Here is a 19,841-nt window from a genome sequence, read left to right as displayed (position 1 = left end):
ATTTCAGCCTTAATTATCATAAAAACCGTAGCCACAGCACTTCGGGCTATGAAATTGGGTCAGGCTTTGTCAGTACTTGGATGGGAGCCTCCGACGAAGTGGGTATGCTCCGATACGTTTGTTAGTCTACAAGGTGCCACTGAACTCTTTGCCACTTTTACAGATCCAGACAAACATGGTTACCCCTCTGATACTCGCTTTGGTGAGACACTCCCCTCTGAGTCAGTACTGAACCAGTGCACCAGCATGGTGTAACTGGGTGCCGCCATGCTGCTGCAGGTGCTGTCTCTCAGATGAGAAGCAAAACCAGAGTCTTCCTTAGCTGTGCGGTTTGAGACACCCCTACTGGTTCCAGTTGCACCCCACTGTGCCAGGTGGGACTAACTGAGCCCAGGCATGATTCCATTCCCAGGGGAAGAGACTGAGGTGGTGTCCCACTATCATTCCGTCTGGGGAGGGTCCTCCAGAGGATGTGAACAACTTGTTTCACTGAGATGCCCCTCTGGGCACAAGCAGATAGTGCTCACTGGCCTTAAAATTCCCTTGGCACTTTTTCACAAGTGCAAAAACAATATCCCCAGTTTCCTGGCCCAGTGCCAGTCTGTGTATCTAAATTGCCCCCTCCAGTTTCATACCAGACACGATGCAATCCTTACTTCCAGTCATCAGCTGCTGTGGAGTGTTGCTGTGCACTGTTAAGTAGCTGCCATATTTCACCCCAGAAATAATTACATTTCAGTGACAGAGAGTGAAATGATGATTTTTGTTTGCAAAGGGTTTGTAGCCAATTACTGTTCATGTTTCTAAGATGTCCACCCCTGGGTGTATCTGGGCACTACACTCTTTAGGATGTAGGCTGCTATGTAAGATATTTATGTAAGATAAGAATGTAAGATATTTCAGTATATTTCCATTCTGCTTCAAAAGTTACATATGTCTAAACACCCCATAGTGCTCTACCTGGACTTATTCCCATGTAATTCTTTCTCTACCAAGATTCTGTATATGTAATATTAGTCTGTTCATAATCTCCTTATTGTAACAATCTTGTTCTGCTAAGACATCTGCCTACCCCTGACTTTTGTGATGTCTGTTCATTCACAAGGCTCTGGCCAAGTGTTTAAAAGCTCTATTAAAACATACCAAAGTGTTCCTTCCTGATGGGTGGCCTCACAGCCTGATGACATCACTGTTCATGTCTCAAACCCTGTTGCCCTCTCTGAGTGTGGTGAAGAATCCGATCTTGCTTACCCGTTTCTCCGCACGTCTCTGTTTTATTGCAGTGTTCTTCGCTCTATGAGGAGCGTTACGTTCTGCCTTCCCAGCAGCTCAACTCACAGGTCGGGTGTCAGGTCCAAGAAACTCATCCCTTGCTGTCAGGAGAATGGAAAGTGAGTAACCCAGAGATAAACAACTGCTATTAACTGTCACTACAATAGTCTTAATTTTTTATATCAAAGCTAATGAATAACAAATTTTTCGGTCTGCTGGTGATTCCAGAAAAGGGGGAGGGGGCGGAAATTTCAGGTCAAACTGAAAACAATTTTTTTTTTTAATTTTCAGCTAATAGAAAAGTCAAGAAAAAAATTCATTTGGGGTCAAACAAAAAGTTTTTCTAGACTCAAAATGAAACGTTTTGTTTTGATTTTGAGCTTTTTATAATTTTTAAAAAACAAAGTTAAAGGAAATTTTTAAACAAACTGTCATTTTGAATACAAAATCTAAATATTTTGTTTTGTAAATGTTAAACCAAAATGTTTCAAATTTTTCAGAATTTGATTTTCATTGTTTTTCCAACCTAAACAATTCTGCTAAATCAACCTGGATTCATCAAATGTTTTGGTGTCACCAAATTTGCATTTTTTGCCTCCCAAAAAGTTTCAGTTGAAAAATTTCACTCAGCTCAGGCTAATGTCCTTTTTTGTGATACTTAAAAAGTTGTTTGTGTACACCAAACTGCCAGAAAAACAAGGCGTGTGTCAGATGATCAGCTTTTGCTGATGATAGGAGACAAGAGCTGCTGAACTTCTGCTCCATGGCTGCAGAATCACAGCTGGCAAGATCATCCCTAGGCTTTCCTAGTTGGAGGTTTGCCATATTTTCCCAACGTCAATCTACAGTCTATTTGTAAATGAGTTTGAGAGCGACTCCTTCAGGCCCAGATGTAAGTGCAGTTGCTGCACATTTCCCCACAGTCAATTCTTATCTGGATAAGAAACATACATCAGATGCGGCTCAGGGAGAGGGAACTCCAGCCTAGTGTTTTTACACTTGCCAGGCACATCAAAGTGTGTCAGATAAGATGAAGGTTGATAAAGCAATGAACTGTGGCTTTCTCACCCAAGTCCCCACTTTTTCTTTAGATTCCTGAAAATTGCAGGCCCAACATGGAAGAAGGAATTGCGTTATTCTCCACCCTGCTCAACAACAAGCACTTCCTCATCATATTCGTCCATGCACTCGAGCAGCAGAAGGACTTTGCTGTTAGAGACAGGTAAGAACTTCCTGGGGCAAGGGCAGCATTGAAAGCTTCATTGACAGCCAGCCCTGGAGGCTGAAGTCCTGTGTGTACCCACAGAGCTACAGCAATGCCTGCCTAACCCTAACCCAGAAGAAACACTTCCAGGCTCAAAGGGAAATTCAGGCTCCACGGTGTCCCTGGCTTATCTGCTGCAACTACCAGAGAGGGTGCCAGTTAGTGGCAGTTTTGGGATATGGACACCTGTCCTACCAGGAACTTAACAGAGATCTATGAACACATTTCACATAGGCCACTGCGCACTGTATTTTGCTGCTGCTGACCTAGATTATACAACCTGGGAGATGAAGGTTCTGTAGTTTGTTGCCAAACCCAAAACCATCTGGGGTCTCTGTAGTTACACCAAAGTTACAAACTGACCAGTCAGCCACATACCTCGTTTGGCACCAGAAGTACACAATCAGGCAAACAGCAGAGTCTAAAAAAAGAAAAGCAAATACAGTACCGTACTGTATTAAACATAAAGGGAAAGCACCATTTTTCTTCTGCATAGTAAAGTTTCAAAGCTGTATTAAGTCAATGTTCAGTTGTAAACTTTTGAAAGAACAACTATTACGTTTTGGCCAGAGTTACGAAATGTCAGAGTTACAACTGCCATTCCCAAGGAGTTCGTAACTCTGAAGTTCTACTGTAAAACTGCACCGCTATACAGGGGAGTGCCAAAAAGTACAGTGGTTAGTTTAGTTTTGTATGATTTGCATCTCATACCACTAAAGAGTGGCATTATCCAACATGAGAACCAGTAGCATTGAAAGAGTTTGAAACTTCAATGCACTTGAGAGGTGTCATGAAAAAGATCTGACATATTGCCATGGCCTTGAATTCTTTTGATGCCAATTGACTGTATTGTCTTGTATAATCAAACCTAGGATCATTTATAACTCTTCTTTCAGGTGTAACTTGGCTTCCTTGCTCACTATTGCATTACATGGAAAACTGGAGTACTACACCAGCATCATGAAGGACCTGCTGGTGGATCTCATAGATGCTTCAGCTTCCAAAAACCCTAAGCTTATGCTGAGGAGGACTGAGTCTGTGGTGGAAAAGATGCTCACCAACTGGATGTCCATCTGCATGTACAGCTTTCTCAGAGTAAGAGAAATAAGTATGGATGCTGTTCTAGCTATGAATAGCCCACCTGAGTGTAATATGGGAGACACAGGTCAGCTGGTCATCAAAGTGTCTACAAGTTTGGTTAAACCAAGTCATTGAGATGACTTCTTATAGCCTAGTCACTTGCAGTGGGTGAACCTCAATAGACTCCAAGGTTCAGTTTGAACAGGCAGCCAAAAGTTCCACAGTTTTTCCACTTTTATCTGTGTCTCCGGGCTGGGAATCTCACAAGATCAAATTTTACCTTGAGCTTTCTGGTATGGCTTAGTTTTTCAGGGCCAGAATCACCAGTGGAACAGTTTTTTCACCATACATTGGGAAGGTGTGGAGCAGAGTCATGAGGGAATAATTATTTTTTAAAAAAAGCTAGTTTGCCAGAATGGTTTGAGTTTTTGACAGAAGTTCCAGTCAATTCTTAGTTTCTTTGAGCCAGTTTTCATGGCCCCATCAATCACTCTTTGATGGTTCAGTGCCTCTCCGTTTTGAATGCAAGGGCACAGAGTACAGAGGAGAAGCCTGTAACACCTGAGGCAAAACATTGTTGAGTTGCTTGTTGATATTCTTAAGCCCAAAGTGTATTTTTCAATCAGAGCCTGTCCTGAGAGGCAGGAGAGGCTGGAGACTTGGATTTCCATCCCTGAAAGCGTTCTTCTCTTCCTGTTGTTAAGGATCTACCCATTGTAATATAAAAAGAACATAATTTCAATATCAGAACACACCCATGGTCCCTGTGCTCCATGTTCTGTCTTCAACACTTGCCAATTCCTGATGCTTCAGCAGTAGGATTTTCAGAAGAACTGAGCAATAACCTAACTCTGATCACATGGAAGTAAATGGGACTTTGACTTCAGTGGGAGTCGAGTTAGGCCAATAACTAAAGGTTTTTGAAAAGCACCCCTCAGATTTCCTCCAATTGTTTAGTAATTATAATTACTGTGTTCACCGTGGGATCAGTACTATAATATGCCCATGCGTACCATGATTTCTTTCAGTCCTAGCTGATGATCATTTTATGTCTTGAAGCTAGGGTTGCCAACCCTCCAGGATTGTCCTGGAGTCTCCAGGAATTAAAGATTAATCTTTAATTAAAGATTATGTCATGTCATGAAACCTCCAGGAATACATCCAACCTAAACTGGCACCCTACCTGAAGCCTGAGGATTGATAGTCTGCATAATTGCAATCAGAAAAAGTACTGGATTGAATAGGGATGGCAGTGCATCAAGATGAGATTATTCCCCTGAAAATCTCTTCTGGTAGCCCAAGAAGCGGTCTTTAGCGGGAACATTAGTGACTCCCAACTAGAGAGGCACCAAAGATGAAAAGGTTAGATTCAGCTCCAGATCTGAACTTCACCAAAATTCCAGGTGTTTGGCTCTGAGATTTCAGTCGAGAGTTACTCAGATTTCATAATATTGATAATTGAGGCCATTGTCATTTCTTGTTCATTTCCAAGAGGCTTCAGCCCAAACTGCAAATTTGCTGGACTAATTTTTCAACAGTCCAATGTTTGCGTCCACAGAAGAAACATAGCCTTCTGCATACACACTGCATCTGTCCATACAAATTGGCTCGATGGCTAAATACTGGATTTCCATATACAAATGCTGCCTGCATGAACAAATCAGGGATTTTGACCACACAAACTTTAGCCATGAAAAATTGTACCTGCAATTTTGTAGTTTGCTTTTGAAAACTTGTCCTAGATAGTTTTCTAACATAGTTCAGTATATGTAAAATATATTATTGATGATCTCACATACTTGGATGTAAATCAGAAGTTACTCTACTGAAGTCAATGAAGTTACACTGGTGTCATACTGGTGATTCAGACCCATAGTGTAGTTACCTATATTTTGAGTATCATCATCAATTGTATTATTTTAAATTAGAGAGGCTCAGGGAACAGAATCCAAAGGTGTATCTGGACTAGATTTCAGGGGTTGTTGAGATATAGGTCCCGTATATATATTACCTACTAGCCACTAGGAAATAATTTAGAACAGCTCTTTCATTTGCTGAATTTTGGCCTCTTTTTCCATTCATAAAATCCCTGTGAACAGATTGCTCGTTTCTCAGATTTATTTGCCATTCAATGTTATTTAATGACTTTTTCCCCATATTTCTTTACACTATAGCTTGATATTCATAATTCAAGCTCATGCTTAGTTGGGGTTGGTCAAATAAATCAGATGGTATTGTTTCTGATCGCTGATGGATAAGCTCTTAGCTGATCCATTGGGTTATTGAGGTGAATATCCACAGGAAGCAAATCCAACCTGTGCTCAGGCTATTAAAACTCAATGGTACAAATGTTTTCAAAAAGTGAACACTAAAGGAGCAGAAAAAAGACCAATATGAATTTGTTTAAAATGCCAAACAAGTTTGAAAGACATACCCAGGATGTGAAATACACCTCTACCCCAATATAACGCAACCCAATATAACACAAATTTGGATATAACACAGTAAAGCAGCGCTCCGGGCAGGTGGGGCTGCACACACCGGTGGATCAAAGCAAGTTCGATATAATGTGGTTTCACCTATAATGCAGTAAGATTTTTGGCTTCCAAGGACAGCATTATATCAAGGTAGAGGTGTATATCACAAATTTAAGGAAATTTGAACTATACCTGTGATTGGTGATGGAAGTCCAGAAATTGTAAAGTGCAAACATTTAGGTTTTTGGTTTTGTGCATATAGTTAAACCATATGCAAAAAATTACTGCTGTCTCCTTTTGGAGAGTGAAGGCCACATGTGAGACTAAGAAAATGTGCCGGTGTCTGATACAACCCAGAGCAACTGCCTAATTTCTTCTGGAAATGGACATTGTGCAAGACAGTTTTCTCAGAAAAAAGCTGAGTTTTATCATATGGGACTTGGGTCTTGGATGGCTTACAAAGGAAATTTAAAGTGCTTGCAGTTCTTAAATGGCTTGTAAGTTCCTGTGTGTCCGGTACAAATGGTGAGAGAGCTACCAATCGACACCCGTACGAATTGAGACTACTGATCACACCTTCTGCTCATCAGATTGGACTGGAAGCTTATCTCGAAGATAGGGCTTGGTCCACGGACCCAGCTCTTCGTAACAGGAGAGAGAGCCACAGATTGTGATTCATAGATGTTAATATAAAACATGAAGCTGGCTTGTAAATGATTTGTTCCTTCCATCTGCACCCTGGCTTTATCCCAATACAGAGGAAGATAAAAGACAGATGTTATCGGTAGACACATACTGAATGAGGACTGTGATAATGCTATAATTGTGTGGAGCTCTGGGAAGAAGACCTGACCTGGTGGAGTTTGGGGAAAACGTGCAGATAGCAAGAAACTGAAGAGCGAGCTGCTTTGGCTGAAATGGGATGGTACCACCTCATCTGCCCAATAGCAGGGCTGCTGGGGGAGAGGGGGGAAGTGGGGCATTTCTATAGTATTGCAACTTTTTTTTATGGAAGGAGCCCCCGAAATTGCTTTGCCCCAGGCCCCCTGAATCCTCTGGGTGGCCCTGCCCAATAGCCATCCTTTAGCTGCAATATAGCTCTTGGCTATTGGGCAGATGAAGAGGAAGAAAGGCTAGCAAGCCACTGATGCTGTCCAGTCCCTTTACATGTACTATTTAACAATATAAATGTGAAAGATAGCTTCCATTGTCTTCAGCTGAATTTGTGGATGCTCAGCATATCTGAAAAACAGGCAAACCATCTAAGTAGTTATCACAGTTGCTGTACATTTTGTCTGTCTGGTGATTAACACCTAAGTGTGACATCTCATTAAAAATGTGGCCCCTCCAGCCACACAGTACCCTTACCCCACACTGTGGCAGCGACTCTGAAGAGCACCACCTAGTGACCCACCAGCACAACTTTCTGCAACATCTAGGTGTCTTAGCCAAGTACTGATCTAGCTTGAACCTATGAAATCTGACAGGGTCACCACCTCACTAGGCTGAATACTGCAGGCCATGTTTAGGAATACTGTACTAGAGGTTTGGTCTAGTCTCAGCTATAACAACAATCAATACCTTGGCCAAGAAGATTTTCAAAGTGCTGAGTGATTTTAGGTGCCTCCATTTTTGGATACCCAACTTGAGATACCTTAAAGGGAGGGCACTCAGCACTTACTGAAAATCAGGCAGCTTTAAGGTGTCTCAAGTTGCGTGTCCAGAATCACTGGTCACTTTTTGGGAGCTTGGCCCTTAAAGTACTCACAAATACAGTACTTTCAAATGCTGCTTATTTAACTTTTCTTTTGAAGCCTCAGATATAACAGCCCACTTGACCACTGAAAACCAGGTATCCATGCCCTAGGACACTTACAAAAAATAAACCTGTTTTGTGTCCGTCTCTCAATCATGGGGACATTGGCATTTAAGAAAGAGAAGGTGGTGCTATGCTAGACGCTTTTTCTCATCTGCTTCATGCAGTCTTGAGGCTGGCTTGCAGTGTGTGTATGTTGGTGGTTTGGAAGTTCTATGCACTAGCAGAAGCTATTATTTCGTTAAAGGGTTTAATTCCTTGGTACCAGTGAGTTCAGTAACGAACTGAAGGTTTGGGCCTACTTGTGAGAACTGACTTCCAGCATGAAAAGATGAAAAGTGTTGAGTATGCTTCATAACGCAAAAGGCTCTGTGATGAGAAGTAGACTGACCCTTTTGGTTTTCACTCCTTTGGGACAGGCTAACGTAATTCACTTGTGGCTTTGTTCCACCACTTGATCTATGTGGTGTACCTGAACCTATGAAAATAAAAGCTATTGTTCTACTTTTCACCACAGAGTGTTTTCCACTTTCTGAAAAATAAACATTGGTGGTTACAGTGCAACACAGCTTTGTTCTACAGTGTCTTTCTAATCATCTTCCTCCCAGAATGCTTTGCAGTGGGAGACAGAAGTTAGGAGACAGTCAAAGGAAAACAGTGAGTTTCCTGCAGAGATGTGAAAAGAGAGAAGAGATGGGGAGATCTAGGGAGTCCATTCTAGGTGGCAGGAGTTCCAAAGGAGAATGCTCACACCAGGGCCGGCTCCAGCTTTTTTGCGACCCCAAGCAGCAAAGAGGGGGGAAAAAAAAAAGCTGTGATCAGTTGCACTTGGGTGGCTGCTCTACAGCACAGCTTCATTCTTCGGCAGCCAGTCCTTCCCTCTGAGAGGGACTGAGGGACCCGCAGCTGAAATGCCACCGAAGAGCTGGATGTGCCACCCCTTCGCCTTGGCCGCCGCAAGCAACAGTTTGCTGCATTGGTGCCTGGAGCTGGCCCTGGCTCCCACACCAGCGTTGGCCTGATTGTGGCAAAGGACAGAGGGGAACCCAGAGCCGCACAAGTAGACTGTGTAGGGCAGGAATAAAGGAGAGTCTCAGGATCAAATCCTGGCATAACTGAATGCAGATCTTCTGAAGTCAGATGAATTTACACCAATGCTGTTTTGGCCCAAAGTCTGAGATTTAAATGACCAGTGACAGACAGACACCTCCATTGTGCACCTAATGTCTGTGAAACAAATGTGCTTCCCTTTACACAGCTGGTCTTTGGTAAAGAAATTTACCAGCCCCCTTGTAGCACTGGGCCATGAGACTTATGTGACGATGGGTCTGTTTTTAGTTCCTGAATTATCCCCATTAATCACAATGTCTATTTGAAACAGCTGCTATAAAAGGCCCCTTACACTGTACAGCGGAAAAATTCCAACTGCTTGTATTTTCCCTCGTAAGTTAACATTACACGGTTTAAACATTTGTTTTATATTAATGTTCTGCCAAACAGCCCATCCATTTGAGTTGCAGCAAAGAAAGATTTGAGAAGTTGTCTGCAAATGGAGAAGAGATCCTTACAAAATTCAGAATGACCATAATCACCAGTAGCCTAAATTTAAGGCAGCGCCTCTGTAGTGAGTGGAGTTGTTATTATGATAAGGGGGAATTCGTATTGGTAGATTCAGGACATATGATGGCAAAATCACAGGAGGTTTGGAGTTTGGATGAAGGTCAGAGAAGTATCTAGAAGTTTGGATGTTTATGGAAAGCTTATCCAAATGATCTGAACTGACTGCAGAACTGAACTGGCGATCTAGATGAAATTATCTGTGTCAGTACTGCATACTTATGATTATACAGGAAATATGAAAGAAGATCCTTTCCCGGGTGTTATTTCAGCACTTTGCTGTCTAGTCTCTGACAGACCCAGGAAGTGTGGAGAGTATGTGAAAATGAAAGTTAATGTCACAGTAATTAGCTAGAGATGGACCTGGAATAAAATGTTCAGATCTGAGTCCTGATCCCAATTTCCCCAAAACCTGTAGGGATGGATGAATCTGGGTTTTGGTTCTTTCCATGACACAGATAGGGAGTCAGTACAAAAGTGGAAATCCAAAACAGCATGGGGTGTCTTTAGATCTGGGGGTGGGAGTTGGGGTCCATCTCCAACATACAGTATCCTCTGTCCTCATATGGCAAGCACTCATTTAGCCTGAAACTTTGGTGGGAACTTCCTAGTACTGGGCACTTGGAATAAACAGGAGTTTTCCATTGTTCTGCTCAAGCATTTTGGAAATGTCTGTAATATGTTCCCAGGAGGACATCTCTAATGACACATCAGCTCATTAATGCGGGAGTAACGTGTGAATCCCGTTTGTGCTCTGAATCTTATTTTTTTTCCAAGTCACTTTTGAAATCCAGGCATATAAAAACGAAGCCCCATGCATCATGCATGGAACAGTTCAAATGATGCCAGCCTTTACTGTGCTTTGTATTACTGTGAAGTTATTTTGGTGCCCAAGGTAATTTTAAGAGCCCATAACACTGCAGTCAGAAATCTTTTTTAAAAGTCTAATTAAAATACATTCCTAACTGGGGGAGGAGGGGAGAATGTGCTTTTTGAAAAAAAAATCTATTTTTTCTCCTGAATCAGCACTGATCTTTGCTAGTTCATTTTCTTCCCCCAAAAGTAGCTGAGTCCAACAGCGGTTTTTGACTCATTTCCAAACTGGTTTCCCAGCAATAGTCCAGATTTCCAAATTAGCCATTTTATCTTCAGTGCCTGCCTGCCAGCCTCCTTTTCCCATCTTTGAAATTTTCTGTCTGATTAATGTTTTTGCAGATTTCCACAACAGCCCATGGTTTCTGGATTTTAAAGCTTAAGAGCCAATCACAGTAATAGGATCTAATAGGCTGAGCATTGTAGTTTATTTTCTGTGTTATTACTCTTGGGTGTTAGACCATGATCTTTTATGCTACAGCAGAATCTGATATACCATTTCAATTTCTTGGGCCATTCTCCCTCCATGGTATATTCATGTGCACAAAAATTTGCCACATGATCAGCTTAATTCAACACACTATAGTAGGTTGGAACCAAGTAGTAAATAGCTAATCTACCAGCAGAACTCTCACACAATAAGCTTTTGCTGGCTTTGGAGGCAGCTTTATGACTAAGATGTAATTTAACTCTAGCTGAGGTTTTTGAAGAGCCTGAGAAGTGGAAGCAAGATATGCAGTCATGATATGTGGACAGAGATGAGTCTTGAACCAGATCAAACCACCTGTCCTAAACTTTGGCGGGAGAGGAGGGTTTGAATCTGAATCAGGATCCAGATGCAGCTTTCATGACTGGCCCTTCTTTCTGTAACAGGCTGAATCTAAATCCAGGGTTCAAGCACCTTCCAGCCTTTCAGGGGATGGAGTTCAAATCCCAGATCTGAACTGAGCACCTGTGACCATTCCCTATAAATACATGATCACATGCTGTGTAAAACAGAGGAAGTCCTGATTCACAATAGCAATGCCAGCTTTAGGAGCACTGAATGCAATGAGGTTAATTTATAGGCCCCCACACAACTCCAAATCATATAATGATGCAGGCAGGTGACATTTGCATGTTCCTGTCAAAACTCTCTCAGCGTCAATGTCATCCTCTTGCATGATGGCTATGAATTCTCCTTTCACCAAAGTCCTCTCCATGCCTTCTCATTTTCACATCTCTAGTCAAGCCCTGCAACGTTTCCCAATCCTTAAAAGCACAACCAGTTCCTCCTAAACACCTTTCCCAGTGCACAGCCATGCATTCCTGCATGTGCCTTTAGGATGACTAGCATGTTACCCCCCCATTCAGGAGGAATGTTACAGAAAGTTGTTAAACTTCCACAGCAGCCCCAAGTAAACTTTCCAGCTTCATTAGAAATGTCAACCTTGGAAAATTAAAGATATGCACCATGGTACAGATGGTGTATGCCCACCTACACCCATATTGTAGTGTCGTATCATCAACTGCACTGAATGCAGCAGAATCAGAACTGACATCAAACTAATTGCTTTAGCAATTATAAGGCATTTGGAATAGAAGACTCACCAAGTCTTAATTAAGAAGCAGATTGAACAGGCTGTAGCATCTCATGGTTCAGAAATGTCAGAATAATCAGATATCAGTTGTCTTGGGTAGAGTTTCAAATGGCAGGGTTGTGCATATGTGTATGTCTGTGCGTGCATGTGTATATGTGATGCTTAGAAAAACATAAGTGCAATAATTTACATTTGCTTCGTTTGGAAGAACTAACACATGAACATTAGCGTGGATGGGATGTACTCCAGCACTGAAATTTTTTTTAAGGAAATAGATCATCATTCTCTAGTGCATCTGTGTAGCTGGAGTGACTGGATCAGAAATGTTGCTGTAAATATGTTCAGATGAACTGGGTTGAAACTAGCAGGAAGGTATTGCTATTTGTTGTTAGGATAGTACTATAATGAACAGGGTTCCATTGTGGTAGGGACTGTACGAATGCATAGTGAAAGTGAGTCCCTACCCCGCAGAGCTTATATTTGTGCTCAGTGTGCTATATTATATACTATTTTGTCAATATATTTTAAACCATATAAACACTGCATTCTGGTTATGAGACATAAAGCCATGTCCCATTTGTGGTAATTCATGATCCTGCAGCACTTCTTGTAGGAGTTAGTCAGCCTGATTTGGGGTATCACATCCTGCCTCTCTAAAATTCCCTCCATGTGACTTCAGCTGGGTGTGACATCCTTCTTCACTTCCTGTCCTAAACTGATGCATTGTGTATTGTTGCCAGGTACTGTTACTGTGAAGTGCTGAATGCCTTCAGCTCCCAAGAATTCATTGGGAGTTGAGGGCGCTGAGCTCTTTCCAGGGATTTCTCAGCACCTGGCATGGATCAGTCCCTTAAACAGCAGACACTTCCAACTCCAGAGGTGTCTGGGACCTTGCAGGGTGAAATCACTATGTTATCTGGTGCATCTGTGCAGACCCTGTCTTCAAGGACCATGTAGTTTGAAGGATTTAATTTAATTGATTCCTGGTTACCCACTTCCTTTCCTTTTCTTTCCCCAGGAGACAGTTGGAGAGCCCTTCTTCCTGTTGCTCTGTGCTATCAAACAGCAGATCAACAAGGGTTCCATTGATGCCATCACGGGAAAAGCCAGGTATACTCTCAATGAAGAATGGCTGCTGAGAGAGAACATTGAGGCAAAGCCAAGGGTAAGTGAGTCTTGAACCCCTCACGTGATGCCATGTCAGGATTCTGCAAAAGCCTGAAAGGCAATTTAAAAATGTTTGACCAAGAAAACTGTAGAGGCTGATGTTTAAAAAGAGATAGCTGTTCAACTGTACTCGCAAAGTATGTGTGTAATGTTGCACCTTCAATTGCATGTGTCATTCCTTTGATCGCACAGTCAGATCAGATTATTGGGTGTGTAAATGATTCACCCTCCTCTGCAAATGCTGTTACCCAGTTTGCACATCTAATTGTGATAATCGTGCATGTTAGACATGCAGTGGTGTAGGCACGTTTCATGTGCAGTGGTGACCCTGCCTGTTTCAAAATCAGGCATGCAACAACCTAGACAAGGAACATGTTGAACCTGGCTCTTGCAGAGTCCATCTTATTGGCCCAGATCGGGGGTGATGCTAAATAGATAGATATTGTTCTCTGGCAGTCAGAGGATTAAAGAACAAAGAGTGTCTCCTCTTTACAGTTTCTGGCAAGTCAGTGACTTCATTGCCAATGAGAAGTTGCTAGCTATAAAGTTGCAGGTTTGGTATGAAGGCTTTTATACAGGATGATATAGGAATCCTGCTGAAAAGTAATCCTGTAAAATGCCTCTCAGGAATAAGTCAGACAAAAGGTATATTCAAAAAGACTTTGTTACCACCAGTCTGACAGAGAATGCAGTAGACAGGCCTATCCACCCTGGCCCAAATTCTGCATTTGATATCAGTGGCGGAAACCTGGAGCAGCTCCACTAAAATCAGTGAGGCCACAGATGTACACCAGTGTGACTAAGAGCAGGTTTTGACCCTATGTCCTTAGCTGCATCTCTGCAGGTTACTTTTTCAATTGACCTGTAATTCACTGCTCAGACTAAGGAGGATTAGCAGCAGGACTCTGGCTATTAACTTTCTCAGCAGAGATGGTAATGTCATGAGTCTGAGTGGGGGAGTGTTGCTGACCCTTTGCTTGCAAGTAACAGAAATAAGCCAGAGCAAAGTAGGCAGCTTGAAGCAGAGTGAGTCCTGGATTAGTTCATACTCCCTGCCAAGCCCCCAAATGGTGGTAACTGAAGCTGGTTTGAAATCTGGCTGCACATTTCACCTTGAAAAAAAACGACCTGTCATTAGATGCCAGGGGCGAACTTTTCCCTTTGACTCTGCCTATGTATTCACGTATTCCATGCTCTTTGCCATGCATTCTTGGTGTGTATGCTTCCATTGACACATTAGGCTGGGACTTGCAAAGGAGCTAAAAGAAGTTGGGCACCTAACTCCGCTGAGCTCCTGTGAAAATTCCTGCTGTAATTGTCAGGCGTGCTTTTAAGTGGCCTGCTGTTAACAGAGATACAAAAACAACACCCATAACAGTGTGGTGCAAAATGGGAGGTGGTGCCGAAGCTCGTTTGAAATCAAGCTGGTGGTATTAGGGGGGTGAGGGAGAGGCTGGAGCAATTTTGACTGGAAGTGGGATTTGAATTGGAATACTGGATCAGCCCAGCTTGTGTTGGGAGGAGCAGTGTGATTGGACACACAGAATGTGAGCCGCTGTCGCTCTTCCTTTGACTTCATTGGTAGCTTCACCATGGGGGAGAATAGGATACGCTCCACACTGTCCTGTTCTCCCAGAAGATAGCCGTCACTTTTGCTGTCCTGTGATTGGCTGGTTTTCACTATGTCCTGCACAATGGGCCAATTTACCCCTTCCATAAGGTAGCACAGCTTCATCGACTCCTATGTCACTACCCCCACTTACCCCAGTACTAAACTTGGCCCAATGGCTGATACAACAAAACCTTTATGCAACTGAGAGAGTCCATTCATAGTATTGCAGGAAGTCACAACAATGGGCACTGACTGTCTCCCTTGTCACCAGTCTCAGCAGGACATGAATGGCCATGGAGACTGAACAGCCCTCTCACCCTTAGAGGTGGTCCCTGTGGGGCAGGGCTAAGGCCCTTTAGCAGAGCAGAGTGGGGGAAGCTTGCACTGTTGCTCCTCATGCACCCCTAGCTCTGTGAATAAACAGGGGCCCTCAGTCTCCAGGGCTGTAAATCAGCATCTTTCACCAGCACTGAGACTCAGACAGAGATTCTGTTCAGTGGGATTTGTAGCAGCACGATGCATGGAATGTACCTATAAAAACAGTACGTGCCCTGCAACCTCTTGGTGTCCTTGGGAATCAACAGCCCATTATGGATCATCCCCATCCATTACAGATCACCCCAACTCTAACTCTGCCTCTCCCCACAGAACCTCAATGTGTCCTTCCAAGGCTGCGGCATGGACTCTCTGAGTGTTCGGGTCATGGACACAGATACTCTAAGTCAAGTTAAAGAGAAGATCCTTGAAGCTTTTTGCAAGAATGTCCCATACTCCCAGTGGCCAAGAGTAGAAGATGTTGACCTTGGTAAAGACTCTTTTCCCTTGAGAAATGCCAGTCCTTATTTTAAGGGTGAAGGAGCTCACTGTGTAGAGGATGGTGCCCACTGTCAGGCAGAGCAGCTATCAGCTCTTGGCATTGGCATTGGCCGGTTGGGTGGATAGAGAGGGGGCATACCTAGAGGAAGTAGAGCCCGTTCCAGGGGAACAGCGATCCCTGGGAATGAGTCATAGGGCCAAATTACAGTTGATTTGACTGTTGTGTGAAGTGCTGTACATTAGGACAGGAGGAACTGGTGTTATGTACACAGCAAGTGGACAGGAGAAAATCCTAGGACATTGGAGAGGTACTTTAACTTGCACCTTCTTAAACCCTGCCCTCCTCTCGTCTGGCCCCTGTGTGTATTGCTCAGCCCAGCATGGGCTATCTTACTCTCAATTCCGGACACTGTTATCTGCATACTAATGGGTAACATTCATCACCTTACCAGCACTAGTCTGGGCATAGACTAAGACATTTCTTTTATCTACCTATGGCAGGGTTTCTCAAACAGAGGTCGCCGCTGCTGTAGGGAAAGCCCCTGGCGGGCAAGTTTGTTTACCTGCCTCGTCCGCAGGTCCAGCTGATTGCGGCTCCCACTGGCCGCGGATTGCTGCTCCAGGCCAACGGGGCCATTCCAGCAGCTCCCATTGGCCCGGAGCAGCAATCCGCAGCCAGTGGGAGGCGCAATCGGCCGGACCTGCGGACGGGGCCAGCCAGGGGCTTTCCCTACAGAAGCGGCGACCCCTGTCTGAGAAACCCTGGCCTATGGGCCATCTCTTTTTCCAGGGAGCCAGGTGTGATCCAGGCCCTAACAATGAAAGGGAAAGTTAAGAAACAGCTATGTCCTGTTCAGCTCTTTGTCAGTAGATGGCCAAGCTGTTGCCTGGCCCTGCTCCCCGTGCCAATTGACTTGGAATGGTGAGTGTGGCCATGAGTGCCACACTAGGCAAGTGCACTCAGGGAAAAATGGAGACGTTTACATGGCCCTTGGAATTCAGTGTCACAGGTAGCCACGAAAGGGTGACATTCACCATGGCCAAAGCCTCGCTAAGCAATGCCCATGCAGAAGGCAAGATGTGCACCAAGTAGCAATTTTGCCCCTCACTCTGCTCTCCACTAGCTGGTGCCCCGGTACATGTCTCCTGGTAATCCTGCAGAAGAGCAGGAACACTTTGCTTTTTCTCCGTTGGCTGATGCACAATGGCATTTGGGGCCAGAATCTGGTAAAATGAAGCCCAGGCACAGCAATCCCCACTCTCTGCCCACACCGCACAGCCCTCCCGCTTGTGCGCTGTGTGGAGTGTGTCAGATTACTGTGCGCAGTGGAGAATTTATGTCAGATGGGGACTGACAGGGCTGCACACTTGCAGTGTCTCTGAACACCTGGTGAAATGATCAGAACCCTCTGCACCTCCCTCAGTCCAGTTGGGCTCAGCCCCAGTTCACCTTCCTGCCCTAAACCAGGAAATTGCACTGCCCGCTTCTCGAGTTAATCCTGAAAGCTTTCCTACCGCAGACCTGTGAGAAGCAGCTGTGTTCCAGTCACATGGAACAGCAGAGCCCCCAGCACCTCCAAGCACCTGTTCTCTACATTGAATGTGGCATCTAAGCACACATTACTCCAAGCCAAGGTACACATGCCCTGCTCAGGCTGGCTTAGCATTAACTCCCTTGTTTGTATTTAGAATGGTTTGCCACAAGCACTGACAGCTACGTCCTGCGGGACCTCGATGACACTTCAGTGATGGAGGATGGCAGAAAGAAGCTCAACACTTTAGCCCATTACAAGGTAAAACTGCAAGTGCTCACAGAGGGACTTCACTTCCTTCCAGTCAGTCTGTCCTCAGGGACTTTCCCTTTCCAAGGAGGATTAGCAGAGACAAGCAGGAAGGTTGCCATAGCTCCATGAGAGCTTCCGGGGAACAGACATCAGCCCTGGCAAGAAACTCATTAATATTGCAACACACTGAGATTAATTAAATGCTCTTCATGCAAAACAAGTTATTACTAACAGCATAAACGGCTCCTATTCCCAATGGCCACCATCCATGCTGATTAACATCATAGCACTCCCGTTCCCTGCTCTCACTGAAATCTATGATAGAGTTGCCATTGACTGTCCTGAGAGCAGGCTCTGGCCCACAAATGGGAGCTGTTTGTTTTTGTAACAGAACGTTCCACTTAAAGTGACACTGTCAAGGAGCTGAAGCCTAAAATGTAGGTTACATGTGATTTCACCAAAAATGGATCTGAACGGAGATGTTTTCTTGGCTCTTTTTGCTTTTAAAACTAAATGAAAACTGGAGTTTTTATTGGATTCTTGATTTCCACATAGCCCTGGAATGCTGGAAGCACAACCCACCTGCACTGCAGACAGTGCATGGAAAACCAAAAGTGAAACATTTTGATCACTATTACTGAGCTAGTACCTCCGAGCACCATTCAGGGACTACGGCCCCGTTGTGCTAGGTGCTGCACAAAAACAGAACAAAAAGACTGGCCCTGCCCTGAAGAGCTGACAATCTAAATTTGGTGGCATTCTTCCTTGGGAGTGAAAGCATCTAAATGTGAAAAGCCATTTTCTTTTCTTTTGAATAATCTGATATGTTGTTACTTTAATACATAAATCTGAGGTGTCTATCACCATGGTGTCTAGAACCATTTATCTATCTTAGATACTTATATGGCCTCCAGTACCATGGTATTGGAGCACATCACTGTCTTTAAGGTGTTTATTCAGTGAAGAAGGGACATACTGTTATCCCCATTTTACAGACAGGAAACTGAGGCACAGAGAGCCCAAGTGATTTGCCCACAGTCACAGGAAGTCTGTGGCAGAGCAGAAAATTGGACCCAAGTCACAGATTAGCACACTAACCATCCTTTCTCTCTTTATTTAGAAATAACAATAGTTTCCCCACCAGAGGAGCTTGCACTAAACACACGCACGCACACACAAACGCACACACACACAGAGCATTTTATTTCTTGCTTGGCATCAGTCAAATCCAGATGGTGTATTTCTTCACGCTCCTAGCGAAGGCCATTCTCCCATCCGTCTTCTTAGCCTGGAGAAAGAGATGAAGTGTGGGCCTTGCCCTGAAAGTGGCAAGGCACCTGTGTCATTAGTCACTAGGGCCCAGATGCTCAAAGGTATTTAGGTGCCTAACTCCCGTTGATGTCATTGAAATATTGGGAGTTAGGCACCTAAATCTGGGGCTAATGTCGGAGCATTTTATTCCGTGAGATGTGGTTGTCATCTTGAGCATGGCAGTTTATGTTTGCTGCTCAAACACAGCTGCATCACCAGCACAAGGCTGCCCCAGCTACAGAGCTACCTTGCTTAGCTGTAATCCCAAGTATTCCTTGACATCCCTTACCTTTGTTCTTCTCGTCCTCCTCAGATTCCTGAAGGTGCCTCTCTGGCAATGAGTTTATCCGATAAGAAGGACACCACGCTAAGTCGAGGTAATTTGCTTTTCTCTCTCTTTCACAGTGATTTCACAGGTGACCTTTGTTTTTAGTGATGGGAAGTGGAATCAGGGTTAGCTCTGAGGAGGTGCAAAGAGCCTGCAGCCTGCACATTTTGGACCTCTCGCTGAACGGATGAGTGTGGGGTTAAGCTTTTCATGGCTAGCTGGAATATTGTGGTTCCCATCATTCCTGGAGCACCATCCCCGGAAATGCATCAAGCATTCAACCAGTGATGATAATCAGCTTCAGCCTGTGACACACCTCCTCTTTGCCTGGGAATGCTGTAAACACATGGGCAGCCCCCAGCAGTACACAGGGCAGATCTTTCTGAGATGCCTGGATGCCCTCAGTTTCAGCTTCATCTATCTCTTTTCTGTGGTGCTGCACAGCATAGCAGGCTATCAAGCTGTGATCCTCTCTAGGACCGAGAGCTTGAGGTAAAACTCGATGAGAGTAAAAACTGAGGATTTGGCCCCACAGTCGTAGTATGATGTCTGCTTTGCTGGGCACGGTGGCCTGGCTACTTCTAAGTGAGCCTGTGACAATGGAGTAGATCATTGTGTCCTTTGGAAGCTATCAGAGCTCCAACAGGATCTACAATTGTTCTTCTTCGAGTGCTTGCTCATGTCAATTCCCTTGTAGGTGTGCACACACCCACGTGCTCAGCTGTCGAAGACTTATGCCTCAGTGCTACCAGTAGGGCTGGCTGTGGCGCCCTCTGGAGTGCCGAGCTCATGGCACAGTATATCAGGATCTCCAATTGTTTTTCCAGCTGGTACTCTTTACCCA

General features: G+C 44.1%; 1 protein-coding gene across 1 annotated transcript in view; it reads left to right on the top strand.

The window, feature by feature from the left end:
• PLXND1 (plexin D1) overlaps window positions 1-19,841 on the top strand; it is a 131,315-nt gene that overhangs the window by 92,307 nt on the left and 19,167 nt on the right. The window contains exons 23-29 of the mRNA XM_050958351.1: window positions 1,284-1,391; window positions 2,364-2,494; window positions 3,433-3,631; window positions 12,998-13,144; window positions 15,407-15,563; window positions 17,264-17,367; window positions 18,983-19,046. Of these exons, the coding sequence (XP_050814308.1) occupies window positions 1,284-1,391; window positions 2,364-2,494; window positions 3,433-3,631; window positions 12,998-13,144; window positions 15,407-15,563; window positions 17,264-17,367; window positions 18,983-19,046 (910 nt within the window). The remainder of the gene's footprint in view (window positions 1-1,283; window positions 1,392-2,363; window positions 2,495-3,432; window positions 3,632-12,997; window positions 13,145-15,406; window positions 15,564-17,263; window positions 17,368-18,982; window positions 19,047-19,841) is intronic.

This window comes from Gopherus flavomarginatus, chromosome 6 (assembly GCF_025201925.1).
Source record: "Gopherus flavomarginatus isolate rGopFla2 chromosome 6, rGopFla2.mat.asm, whole genome shotgun sequence".
In the NCBI taxonomy this organism is placed as follows: Eukaryota; Metazoa; Chordata; order Testudines; family Testudinidae; genus Gopherus; species Gopherus flavomarginatus.
The sequence above is the reverse complement of the archived record's forward strand: the minus strand, read 5'-3'. Positions and strand labels throughout refer to the sequence as shown.